Source organism: Balaenoptera ricei, chromosome 2 (genome assembly GCF_028023285.1).
Source record: "Balaenoptera ricei isolate mBalRic1 chromosome 2, mBalRic1.hap2, whole genome shotgun sequence".
Lineage (NCBI taxonomy): Eukaryota > Metazoa > Chordata > Mammalia > Artiodactyla > Balaenopteridae > Balaenoptera > Balaenoptera ricei.
Window position 1 is genome coordinate 35,519,355 of NC_082640.1, and position 13,191 is coordinate 35,532,545.

The following is a 13,191-nucleotide window of genomic DNA, read 5'->3' on the forward strand; positions in this document are numbered from 1 at the left end:
TCAGGTTTGAATCCTAGCTCTCCCCTTGGGAAGGCGACTTCAGTCTGAATGTACCTCTGTTTTCTCATCTACAGAAATGGATACATCTGCTCCCAGAGCCGTCGTAGGATGAGATGGGAGTAGTATCATACAATAGGTTGCAACCGTACCATCACTGAATTTAGGACTCAGGGAAGTTCATAAATGTCAGTTACTGCCCTTTCTTATTTCTTGAGATTATTTCTAAGGTTAGATTGCCCCTCTGCTCCCAGAAGATATACATTTGGGGCAGTGACTGGAGATTAGAGGACCCTCATTAGGGACCTCAACTACCTGCTTCAGAATCTTTGCTAAAACCTCAGCCTACAGACAGTAAGGATGCAGCAAGACTGGAAGAAAGAGCTGGAATAAGAATAAAGGGGGCCGGAATATGAGTCCCATCAGTTCAAGGAAAGCCCTGCAAGGTATTCTGGGAAACTGAAAGTTGATTTTTCCGACCTTTAGGAGGTGACTTGATAGATGCAGTGATGGGAATACTTTGAGGTGTTAGATGGTGTGGAGATGCGAGAGTGGTACAGAGGCCGGGAATCTGGTGGGCAGTGTAATATCAAAGAGAGAACCCTTGGAATAAGGTTAAAAGTCGTGGATTCTACTCCTAGCTTGCAGCTTATTTCAGCTATTTGGGTTTAATTTTCCCCACCTGAAAAATGAGGCATTGCTACTAGACTATATTAAGTCCTGCCAGCACTAAAATGATAGTTTGGAATTCTGCTTATTGCAATTAACGTGAACTTGAGAGGGTAAATGGTAAAATCAGCAATGGTATCAACGGAATGCAGAGGAAGTAAAGGTGTGGAAAATTTTCAGAAAGTTGAAATGTCAGGGTTTAATAAATAATTCTATATAAGGAGACCTAAGGCAGAGAAGAACCAAACCGATTTTGAGTTAATCCTGGGATACAATGACTTTGGTTCTTCCAAAAGAAAGAAGTAATGGGATTTGGTTTAGGAGAAACGTGTTGAGTACAGTTTAAGTAATATTGAGTAAAAACTGAAAACGGATCATTATGTGTAGGTCTGGACCAGGGCACTTACACAACCCAGAGAATGAGTAAGTGCCTCCTGAAATTCTGCACCCTAGACATTCCACTCACCTCAAACTAGCCCCAGCTCTCATCTCAGGGAGGAAATATCGAAAGGCTGAAAAAAGGGAGGAGTAGAAAAGAAGGGACTGTAAAATTTGCAATGGCTGTTACCTTTGACCAGTCTCCCACAGTTAGATACGGAGGACAGTCTGTTCTGGCACAGGACTTATGAGAAGATGCCTTGGGTCCTTGACACAATTCATCTGAGAGACTCAGAAAGCTGCCATCCGTTAACAGCTGCTGACAGGTGACCCTGCGATTCTGAGTTCCCCCACCACAGGTCCTGGAACACTGAGAAGACAGAAGGAGGTGAGTCAACGGGCTTGGCCCTCTTCAACTTAGTGCAATGCAGGGCTCTTACAATCATCAGCCTGGCGGCCGTGGAGTCACCAGTCTGCCATACCTGCTGCCATTCTTCAATATGCCAGCTAGGAGGGCAATCAAACTGATTGCATGCTTGTAAGGCATGGGGCTTCTCATCTTGGCATTCCTCAGGAGTGGAGGGGGATTCCCCAGGGTGCAGGCAGTACACTTCTCGGGTCTGGATTCCAACACCACAGGTAGCTGAGCAGGGTCCCCAAGAGCCCGTGTGCCACCTGTACCAAAAAGCAAGTGGGCAACATTAACTGTCCAATGGACTCTGTGCAACAACCAGAGCATGGACAAGTTCCTCTCTGGACTTCCAGACTCCACCCGCCACATCCAGATCCTGGAGTCACAGCATCAACATAGGCAATTAAAGTACAGAAATACAATGTTTCAAGGCAAGAAGTGTCAGGAAAGGGTTTAAAGATTTTACCTGTTTGGGAAAGTCCAGAGTAAAAGAGAAGCAGATTTCTCTCCATCCTAACCTACCACCCTACAGCAATAATAAAATCTTAGTTTTGTTTTGAATAGAGCCCCAAGGGCAAGGGTGATTTATATAGGTGCCAAAAGAATTTTAAATGCTTAAAAGCACACTTCAGGAAAATTTCAGGGCACCTGGATTCATTATTTGGAATGTCCCTAAGAAAATTCTTTTATGTTAGGATTACAACATATATATATATATATATATATATATATATATATATATGTATATAAAATGTGATTCCTTTCCAATAAGATTTTGGAAAAATCAGGTTTTCTCATGAAACATCTGTAAAAATTAAAACCCAGGGCAGCTGCTCATGATACATATTTCCAAGTTGCCTTCAAAAAAGATTCTCTCAATTCACATTCTCACCAAAAGCAAGTGAGACAGCCTGGTTTCTTACAGCCACACCAACACTGGACAATATCATTTTAAAAAGTCTCTGCCCGTCTGATGGGTGAAAAATTGTATACAATGATTATTTTAATTTGTGGATATTTAATTCTTAGTAATCATGAATTTTTAACTAGTTACTGTAAAGATATATCATGAGGAAAGAATTTTTAAATGCTTAAAATGTACATTAATAAAAAAATGCTTGCTCCAGGGTAGTTTGTAACAGCAAAAAATTAATTAATTAATTAATTAAATTTTACAAAGTGGAAGGAGGCCATCTAAACATTTAATAATAAAGGGCAAAATAAATAATTGTCTATTCATAAAGCACCATGTTAGCAGCCATTAAAAGTAAAGTAGATATATAGTTACTGACATGGAAATACATTCATGTATTTTTATTAGAAAATAGGTCATAAAATAGCCATGTTATTTTATGCACTATAAATGCATGCAGAAAAAGAATATGGATAATTACACATTGGAATGTTAACAGTGATGATCTCTAAGTGATAGGATTTTTATTTTCTTTATTCTTGCTAGTATCTTCTTCCTGATTTTTCTTATAATAAACATTCATTATCAGAAAAAATAAGTTAGTTCTTTGAAAAATATTAGTGTTTATCTAAAGGTGATTTTTCAGTTTTTCTGATTTCTAACTTTCTATAATAAACATGTTTTATTTATGTGACTAAGAGAAAAAATGAAGAACAGTATTAAAGACAAATAGGGCAAAAAGAGTAAAATCTTAATTTATGAAGGCAAGAGTTCACAATGATGATATAACAAATACGGAGACTGAATAACAAGCACAAATATGTATGAAATATGAGATGTTAGATAAAAGAAAAATGGAAGGATATGTAATAAAAAATTTTTTAAGCTGTGAAATACTTCTCTAAGCTCCTGGCTTATCAAAAAGATGAATTTTAATAAGAACATAGAGAACTGAATAATACATTTGAAAATTTTGATGAAATACATGTTATTAGGCAACTACAAAAAGTTCTATTCAAGAAAGGGACTAGAGCTTGCTAATTGTGTGATTGAGTGCCTACAAGTTTCTAAGAAACAAGTGAATTCCTATGTTATTTTAAATGTTCCAAAGTAAAGAAGAGGATTAAAGATTTTAATGCATATTATGAAGCTCGGTAAAACCTGAGCACAAAATCTGACAAATGTATATAAAGAAAATATTTTTTATGTATGGTTATATATTCTGAATTCTAAATAAAAGAGAAATATAAATCCTAAGTAAAATGGAAGCAAGTCAATCAAAGGATTAAAATGATACACAGTACACGCTATGGACTGAATGTTTGTATCCCTCCCCAAATTCATATGTTGAATCCCTAACCTCCAATGTGATAGTGTTTGGAAATTAGGCCTTTAGGTAGAAATTAGGGTTAGAAGAGGCCATAAGGGTGGGGCCTTCCTGATGGGACTAGTGCCCTTGTAAGAAGATAAACCAGAGAGCTTGCTCTCTCTCTCTCTCTCTTTCTGCCATAAAAGGACACAGTGAGAAGGCAGCTGTCAGCAAGCTGGGAAGAGAGCTCTCATCAAACACTGAACCCTGCTGGCACCTTGATCTTAAAAGTTCTAGCCTCCAGAACTGTGAGAAAATAAACTTTTGTTGTTTAAGCCACCTAGTCTATCACATTTCTGACCACAGTGGAACTATATTAGATAATCCCCTAAATATTTAGAAATTATGCAATAACCTTTTAAATTACTCATGGGTCAAAGAAGAAATCACAATGAAAATTAGACAGTATTTTTAAATGCATGTTAAAAAATATGAAATGTCAAAATATGTGGGATGCAGCTAAAGCCATGATTAGAAGAAAATCAATGTCTTAAATGCATATATTAAAATGAAAGAAAGGCTGAAAACAATAATCTATTTCAAGAAGTTAAAAAAACACTATATTAGACCAAAAAAAGTAAAGGAAACAAAAAAAGAGATGAGAACAGAAATGAGTAAACTAGAAAACAAAAGTTGGCTGTTCAAAAGACAAATAAAATTGATAAATTTACGGTGAACTATGAAGAACAAAAAAAGAGACAGCATAAACATAAGTAATTTAAGGGTAATCTCAAAGGCATTAAAAATAATAAAAGTATAATAGGTGTAAAATGAAAAACATTATGTCAAACAATAAATAAATTTAAATTTAAATAAATTTAAAAATTGGATTTTTTTAACTTCAGAAATTAAAAAATTCAATTAACATGCAAAAAGACAAATGAATATATAAACTAGCATTTATATTCCTTTAGCACTTACCCTTAAATTATAGCATCTATCACTATAAATGTTGATAACAAAGTCTAGAGTTTCTTGGTTCCTTTTCTTGATCAAGATGAAAGGGCTTCTTGAACTACTCTCATCTGTTACTGTTGTCTAGAATTCTGTTTCTCCTGACTTTTCCATACTTATTTTAATCATTCCTGTTTTGTCTTGTTTTTCCACGGGTTTGGTTGAGTTCATTATATTTTTTATTCTGCGTTCTCCTCTGCTATCTTTTATCCTTAGAGTTACCCTTGGAAATTTAAAGGGCCTATTTAACATCTGTAGAGTTAATCAAAATTATTTCCATCTTCACAAATAGTACAAGGGGCTTAAAGCACTTTAACTCCACAATCAACCTTTGACCCAATTTTACTAGGCTTTGTTGTCCAATATCTATTTCAAATCCACATTCAGATATTATTATTGACTTGCACAGTCAGTGATTCTTTTTTAGATAGCTGTCTTTACAATGTACTTTGTTCAGTATTCATTCTTATATCTCAGACCGTCCCTCTGGGATCAGTTTTCTGCTTAATAAACACATTCTTTTAAAATTATCTTTAGTGAAAGTTTGCTGATAGTAAAGTCTCCTGGTTTTGCTCACCTAGAATTTCTAACATAATACTAGTTAACATTTATCGATCACTTACCATGGGCCAAAGCTCTTTTTAGAGTACTTTACATGTATTAACACACTTAATCCTCACATCACCTGTAAGGCCACGGTTTGCTGACCCCATTACAATCTGAAAATAACCTTGTTTCATCTTTGATATATTGTTCACTAAGTATGTGATTCCAGGCTGACAGTTATTTCCTCTGAGCCATCTGAAGATAATATTCCATTATTACTAATGAGAAGAATACTGTCAGTTTTTGCTGTTCCTCTTATACATCTCTTTTCTCTGATTGCTTTTGAGATATTTTCTTTGTCTTTGGAGTTCCAAGGCTTCCCAATCATGTGTCTAGGTGTGTATTTCTTTTTTATTTTTCCTGCTTGGGATTTGTTGTAACTCCAGATTCTCAGGATTCATATTTTTCATTAACTCCAAAATAGTCTCAGCCATTATCTCTTTGAATATTACCTGCTATCTTTTTGTAGCTTCATTTAGATATATACCTTCTCAATATTTCCTCTGTATTTCTTACCTCTAGTGCATATTTTACATATCTCATTTGCTCTCTGTGCTTTTTTTCCAGGTAATTTCTTCAGATCTCTCTTCTACTTCACCTGTTTGCCCCATTCCATAACTTTTAAATGTCAGTGATTTTATATTTAACCTAGGTATTCTATTAGGTTGAACCATATGAAATTGCCAATATTTGACCATTTTTGACCAATGAAATTTAAGTTTTATATGGTTCAACCTAATATTTGGTTCTTTAAAAAATCTGTCCAAGTATTTTTGATAGGTTGTTCCTAGCTTAGGTTTTCATTTCCAGTTTTATACCTTTAAGTATTTTAAACAAACTTATTTTATTTTCTGTATCTGATAATTCCAATTATCTGATGCTCTGTGTATCTGATTCCCCCCTGATTCTCCCACGTTGTTTATTCCTGAGTTTTTTGATTTTTGATTATGAGGTCATTCCCATTAGGTCTTTGTGGGAATTTTAAGTTCTAGGTGGAAGTTACATCATTCTTCTACACAGAATTTGCATTACGTCTGTCAAAACCAATGTGAATTAATTTTTCAGATCACATAGTCAGATGCATATAACCCCCCCTCCTGCATAAAGGGCTGTTGGTAGCTGTCCCTAGGGAGGTACTAACTTTTATACTGGGTTACCACTCTAGATTCATGCCTCAGCTTCGTTTTGGCTACTGAGAATTTCCCCTACTTTCTTACAAGCTTAGTTCTACATTTCAAGTTATTTTTACATATTTTACATGGTATTTTAGCTTTAACAAAAGGGCATTCAGGATATCTAGTCCATCACAAGGCTAAAAATGGACATCCACATTCATATACTTGAAAGTTTAGCAAGTTTAGCTCTAGGATGATCATGACTTTCCCTGAGTTCTCTGAAGATGTTATTCCTTTGTTTTCTGGAAACTCCACTTGTTAATAAGTTCTTGGGGTTAATATGTCTTTCATGTCTTATAGCTTTTAAGAATTTCTTGTCATCCTTGATTTTCTGCAGTCTCACTATGCCCTATCAAAGTGGGGATTTGTTTCCACTTATTTCTCTTGATACTAGAAGTATTTTTTCCTGAGTTTTAGTAAACAGTTTAATATCTTGCTTCTCTGCCTTTATTTCCCTATTTCTGCACTTTCTTCTCTTTTCCCCAAATCATCAACCTTCTGTGGTTTGATTCATTTGACATCCTCAGCACTATCTTCAAGTCACCAACTCTTTCAATTGTCTATAGCTTATTCTTTTATTTCATTGACTTTTTTTCATTTCTAGGTTTTCTAATGCTTTCTTTATAATACACATCTATTCTTACCACATTCCTGCCTATTTCTATTTCAAAATTTCTAGTTCTTTACATGGATATTATTTATTAGTTATTTCTCCAAAGATCCCAATAATACTTAGTTTAAAGTATTTTTCAGATTGTTCTTATATTTTAATTTCTTCTGGAGTGAATTCATCTTTCAACTATTGAATCTGTGGACTATCTTCATAAGTATTAGATTTTTTTACATGCTTTGGAACTTCATTTTGCAGCCTCAACTGGAAGAGGGGATTCTCTCCCTCCACCTCCTTCAATCCTTTTCTCTGTCTCTTAATCCTTCCTGTCTCAGTTTTGTTTGCCTCCATCTAGCCCTCCAGGGTCTCCAGTCTAGATCAAGGTCTTATATGGACAAAGTGGCACAGAAGCACTATAAGGACACTGACGATCCAACCACCAAGCCAACAGGTAATCTGGGGCGGTACCTGGTCCCAGGCCTCTATCTGTGTCTGTCCTTCCTCTCCACAAGTGAGCAGCCTCAGGTAAACAATGGCTTCAGGTTGTGATTAGCAGCAGCTTTTGTTCTTTTTTTTCACAAAGAAGCAAAGAACATGGGTCCTTTCCCACGAATTAAAAGGAAGATGTTAAGTCCCTGCTATCCATAGGATTGGATACAATTGGAAGTATATAAGTTAACCTATTAATTAGCCTATTAATATCTAAATTTCCAGGAGCTTTAGAGGTGAGGGAAATCACCAATAGTAGATATATAGGTCATACTTTGATGACAATCAGACTACATGGCTAAATAATTAGAAGGCTTTTGTTGCACTATTAAAACAACTCAGCTTAACTATGTAATTTATTTGAAGTGACTTCAGGATGATCAGTCTTTCAAGAAAGTATGTAACTAGAAGAATCAATTAGTGCCATAAGGAACCAGAAGTGGAACCATTTTTATTCAAGAAATGGATAACAATTTCTTATTAACAGACAATGAACTAAACACAGAATTTTTTTTTTTTAATTCAAGAACTGGGTAACAAGTCGGTACAGAAACACATTACTCTTGCCTCCTGTTTCCCTACTTCCCTGTGTTGAATCCTGTCATAGAAGAAGGCTCTTCTCAGACTAGTGGGACCATTAAGTAACCCCGCATGTTTCTATGAACCGCTGGCTCTCTCTTGGAAAAAGCAAACTCCATAAATAGCAGACACTCAGCAGTTATAGGATAGACCAAGGGGAGTAACCCCATAAAAGCAAATAAACATACAACACCCCACCTTGGAGAGTTCAGGCTAACACATCAAATACATTTGCCTTTGGGTAAATAAAGATCTACTGACTGTCCAATCCAATCTCACTGGTAAGTTTCACCCTGGGGTAATATTTTACTGCTATTGCCCTTGGAGTCAGTAAATATTTGTATGGAAATATTGTGCAACACCCTGTTCCTGTTATTCCTACACCACTGGTTTCTAGAACCTAAAACATTTTTGTAAAATTACCTTTATTTTGGCATCAACCCTTTGTCTCTGCTGGTTTTTTTCCAATATGACTCTCAACCTTCAAAAAGTTTATTAAATTTGCAACTTCAAAATGAGGAATAGTATTTCTCTTCACATAAAAGCAGACCCTTAATTTTGCAAAGTGGCCAAGATATAGTGTGTTGCCTTAGTCCTAGCTTGAAAGCTCTGTGAGCAAGATGCTGCTGAAGAAGATAATGTGCAGGATCTCTCGCTGAGGCTGAGGGAAGGAAGGGATCCTGCACGTGGGCTGGTGCGTGAATAAACCAGCATGCTTCCATCGGCAGCCTTAAGGAACAGTTTATAGACTTGTTGTCAAATCTTGCCCTGATTGGTAAGCCAAGGAAGGACAGCACTGCAAAACAAACTCAACCCTGCCTTGGCCTCCTGGGCAGCTCAAGCAAAGGCTGTTATTCTTAGAACTAAAACAAATCCTGAGCATTTCAAACAACTCATGAGTAGATATGAGGATAATTGCGAAAACACTAGGCAGAGTCCTAGAGAAGTGAGTGAAAAATGCAACCTGAAAGCATGACTCAACAATGAAAGACTAGAGCTGAAAGGGACCTTGGTGATCATAAAGTCTGACACCTATCGTCAACATTCAGATTAAGAAACTAGGCCCAGAGAGCTAAGGGACACGTCTGAAATGCCTTGATGGAGGTAGAACGAGGGCTCTATCCCATTCCCCTGACCCACTCCCACTTCTCTCTGGACTATTAAGACTTACCCCTATCAAGTGTCTAAGGTTAGGGTCCCATTTCACATTGTTGGGCTTCATTATACCAGTGAGAAGTGAGCCACTGCTTACTTTTATGGGAGAGTATTAGCTTATTTCCTGGAGGAGGGCTCCAGGCAGAGGGCACGGTATGTGCAAAGGCCCAGAAGGCATGAATGAGCATGAACATGGGTCATAGTGAATAATTTAGTGTGGCTGCTGGGCAAGTTCCTCAGCGTGAGTGCCTCTGTGTGTGTGTGTGTGTGTGTGTGTGTGTGTGTGTAGCGTGTGATGAGGTGAGGGTGGTCATGACAGGAAATGTGGTTCAAGAACCTAAAACCAGGGTAAAAAAGACTTTATTTGCTGTTATGGGTTGAACTCTTTTCTTCAAAAAGATGTTGAAGTCCTAACTGCTAGTGCCTAGAAATGTGACTTTATTTGGAAATAGGGTCTTTACAGATGATCAAGTTAGGATGAGGTCATTAGATATTGGGCCCTGATCCAATATGAGTAGTGACCTTATAAAAGGGAAATTTCGATGCAGAGACATACAGAGGGAAGAGGATATGAAAACACATGAGGAATGCCATCCACAAGCTAAGGAACGCTAAAGCTACCAGAAGTTAGGAGACAGGCAGAGAACAGGTTTTCCCTCACAGCCCTCTGAAGGAACCAACCCTGCCAAAACAACTTGTTTATGGACTTCTGGTCTCCAGATTGGTGAGACAATAAACTTCTATTTTTTAAGCCACTCAGTTTGTGGTACTTTGTTATGGCAGCCCAAGGAAACAAATACCTATGCCAAAGTAAAGAATGTGGATTTTCCACAGGTAAAGGGAAGTCATTGAAGGGCTTTTTGTGGAAGCTCACATGGTCATTCTACAATTTAGAAGGATCTTTCATAATCACATGTGTGCATGTGGATCAGGGAAACACTAGAAGCAGGAGTTTATTTAGGAACTAAGAAACCGTTCAGTCAAAACATCTGAATCAAGGCAGTTAGGAATGGATAGGACCTGGGAATTAACATACTAAGACAAATATCATATGATATCACTTATATGTGGAATCTAAAATATGGCACAAATCAACATATCTATGAAACAAAAACAGACTCACAGACATAGAGAACAGACTTGTGGTTACCAAGAGGGAGGGGTTTGGGGAGGGAAGTATTGGGAGCTTGGGATTAGCAGATGCAAACTATTATATATAGGATGGATAAACAACAAGGTCCTACTGTATAGCGCAGGGAACTATATTCAATATCCTGTGATAAACCATAATGAAAAAAATATGAAAAAGAATATATATATATGTATAACTGAGTCACTTTGCTGTACAGAAGAAATTAACACAACACTGTAAATTAACTATACTTCAATAAAATGTAAAAACAAAACAAAAACACCTCTGCAAAACCCTGGAGCACAGAGGGGCACGATTTGGGAAGCAGTATTTTTGAAGGATGCTCTGAGCATTTCTGGAACAGACAGCAGAGATGCAATGATATTCATGGCTACAAATCTAAAAGCAGAGTCAACATCTTGATGAAGAATATTTGCGGCACTATATAAACAGTAAAAAGGAAATGACAAGCTAAGGAAAAACTATTGCAGATTCACATGGAAGCAGGCTTTAAATGGGGCATACTCAAGTGGAATTGTGGCCAGTTGGGTACCTCGTTTAAGGACATTTATTAAAAGTTTGTAATTGATCTCATCATCTCTATCACTGTTCTCCCCATTTCAGGGTTTGAGCAGTCTTTTAAAAATGTGACTTTATCATTTCATCGTTTAAAGCCTCCAGTGGCTCCCCACTGATTCTCTGGATCACGTCTAAATGCCTACCATGGCCCTGCCATGTCTGATCTCATCTCAGGATACACTGACTTCCCTCTGTCCAGTTTCCTGAACACACCAACTTCTTCTTTTCCTCGGGGTCTTTGCACATGCTGTTCCTTCTGCCTAGAACACACCTTCCTCTACACTTCCCCTGACCAACTTCTACTCCACTTTCACATCTCAACTCACATAGAACTTCCTTAGAAAGGCTCCTCTGACCACCTGCACCTAACCCTCAGCCCCCACCAATCTATATTATGTCCTCACGTTACTCTTGTTCCTGAGACCTTTTCTGTTTCTTTATAGCATTTATTATAATTTAAGTAATATACTTATTTATGTTTCTGTTTGTTTAACTCTTCCTTCTACCCCATTCCAAGACTCAAGTTTAAGGAACCAGTTTACAAAATCACATAGAGCATGATTCCAATTTCGTGGGAAAATATGTTGAGGTATTAAACTATGTTTTTCACTTCCTATATTTCCCCTTGTCTCTTACCCCAGTTCAGATGGGTAGTCTCCATCTTACAGGGCCTCAGAGGAGGGATGGGGCAGGGGAGGAAAATAGAAACTCCGGCTTTTCCAAAAATATCTGAATCATTGGTTCCAATATTAGAATAAGAAAAAACTGAGAAACCTAAGATAAGTAATTAGGATTACTAAGGTGTTCAATACTTAACATGAGTGCTATTTCCCTAAAGATGAAAGGGAGCAGGCTTCAAGACAGCGGAAGAGTAAGACGTGGAGATCACCTTCCTGCCCACAAGTACATCAGAAATACATCTACATGTGGAACAACTCCTACAGAACACCTACTGAACGCTGGCAGAAGACCTCAGACCTCCCAAAAGGCAAGAAACTCCCCACGTACCTGGGTAGGGCAAAAGAAAAAAGGAAAAACAGAGACAAAAGAATAGGGACGGGACCTGCACCAGTGGGAGGGAGCTGTAAAGGAGGAAAGGTTTCCACACACTAGGAAGCCCCTTCGTGGGCAGAAACTGCAGGTGGCGGAGGTGGGAAGCTTCGGAGCCACGGAGGAGAGCGCAGCCACAGGGGTGCGGAGGGCAAAGCGGAGAAATTCCCGCACAGAGGATCGGTGCCGAGCAGCACTCACCAGCCCGAGAGGCTTGTCTGCTCACCCGCCGGGACGGGTGGGGGCTGGGAGCTGAGGCTCGGGCTTCGGAGGTCAGATCCCAGGGAGAGGACGGGGGTTGGTGGCGTGAACACAGGCTGAAGGGGCTAGTGCGCCACAGCTAGCCGGGAGGGAGGCCGGGAAAAAGTCTGCAGCTGCCGAAGAGGCAAGAGACTTTTCCTTGCCTCTTTGTTTCCTGGTGCGCGAGGAGAGGGGATTCAGAGCGCCACTTAAAGGAGCTCCAGAGACGGGCGCGAGCCGCGGCTATCAGCGCGGACCCCAGAGACAGGCATGGGACGCTAAGGCGGCTGCTGTCGCCACCAAGAAGCCTGTGTGCGAGCACAGGTCACTCTCCACACCTCCCCTCCCGGGAGCCTGTGCAGCCCGCCACTGCCAGGGTCCCGTGATCCAGGGACAACTTCCCCGGGAGAACGCACGGCGTACCTCAGGCTGGTGCAACGTCACGACGCCTCTGACGCCGCAGGCTCGCCCCGCACTCCGTACCCCTCCCTCCCCCCAGCCTGAGTGAGCCAGAGTCCCCTAGTCAGTTGCTCCTTTAACCCCGTCCTGTCTGGGCGAAGAACAGACGCCCTCAGGCGACCTACATGCAGAGGCGGGTCCAAATCCAAAGCTGAACCCTGGGAGCTGTGCGAACAAAGAAGAGACAAGAGAAATCTCTCCCAGCAGCCTCAGGAGCAGCAGATTAGGTTTCCACAATCAACTTGATGTACCCTGCATCTGTGGAATACCTGAATAGACAACGAATCATCCCAAATTGAGGAGGTGGACTTTGGGAGCAATAATATATATTTTTTTCCCCCTTTTTCTCTTTTTGTGAGTGTGTATGTGTATGCTTCTGTGTGTGATTTTGTCTGTATAGCTTTGCTTTTACCATTTGTCCCAGG

General features: G+C 39.1%; 1 protein-coding gene across 6 annotated transcripts in view; it reads right to left on the minus strand.

Moving 5' to 3' along the window:
- ADAMTSL3 (ADAMTS like 3) overlaps nt 1-13,191 on the minus strand; it is a 366,780-nt gene that overhangs the window by 90,067 nt on the left and 263,522 nt on the right. For all 6 annotated transcript variants that reach the window (XM_059912342.1, XM_059912338.1, XM_059912341.1 and 3 more), the window contains exons 18-19: nt 1,527-1,719; nt 1,235-1,414 (exon numbers count right to left, since the gene is read on the minus strand). In XM_059912342.1, coding sequence (XP_059768325.1) covers nt 1,235-1,414; nt 1,527-1,719 — 373 coding nt within the window. The remainder of the gene's footprint in view (nt 1-1,234; nt 1,415-1,526; nt 1,720-13,191) is intronic.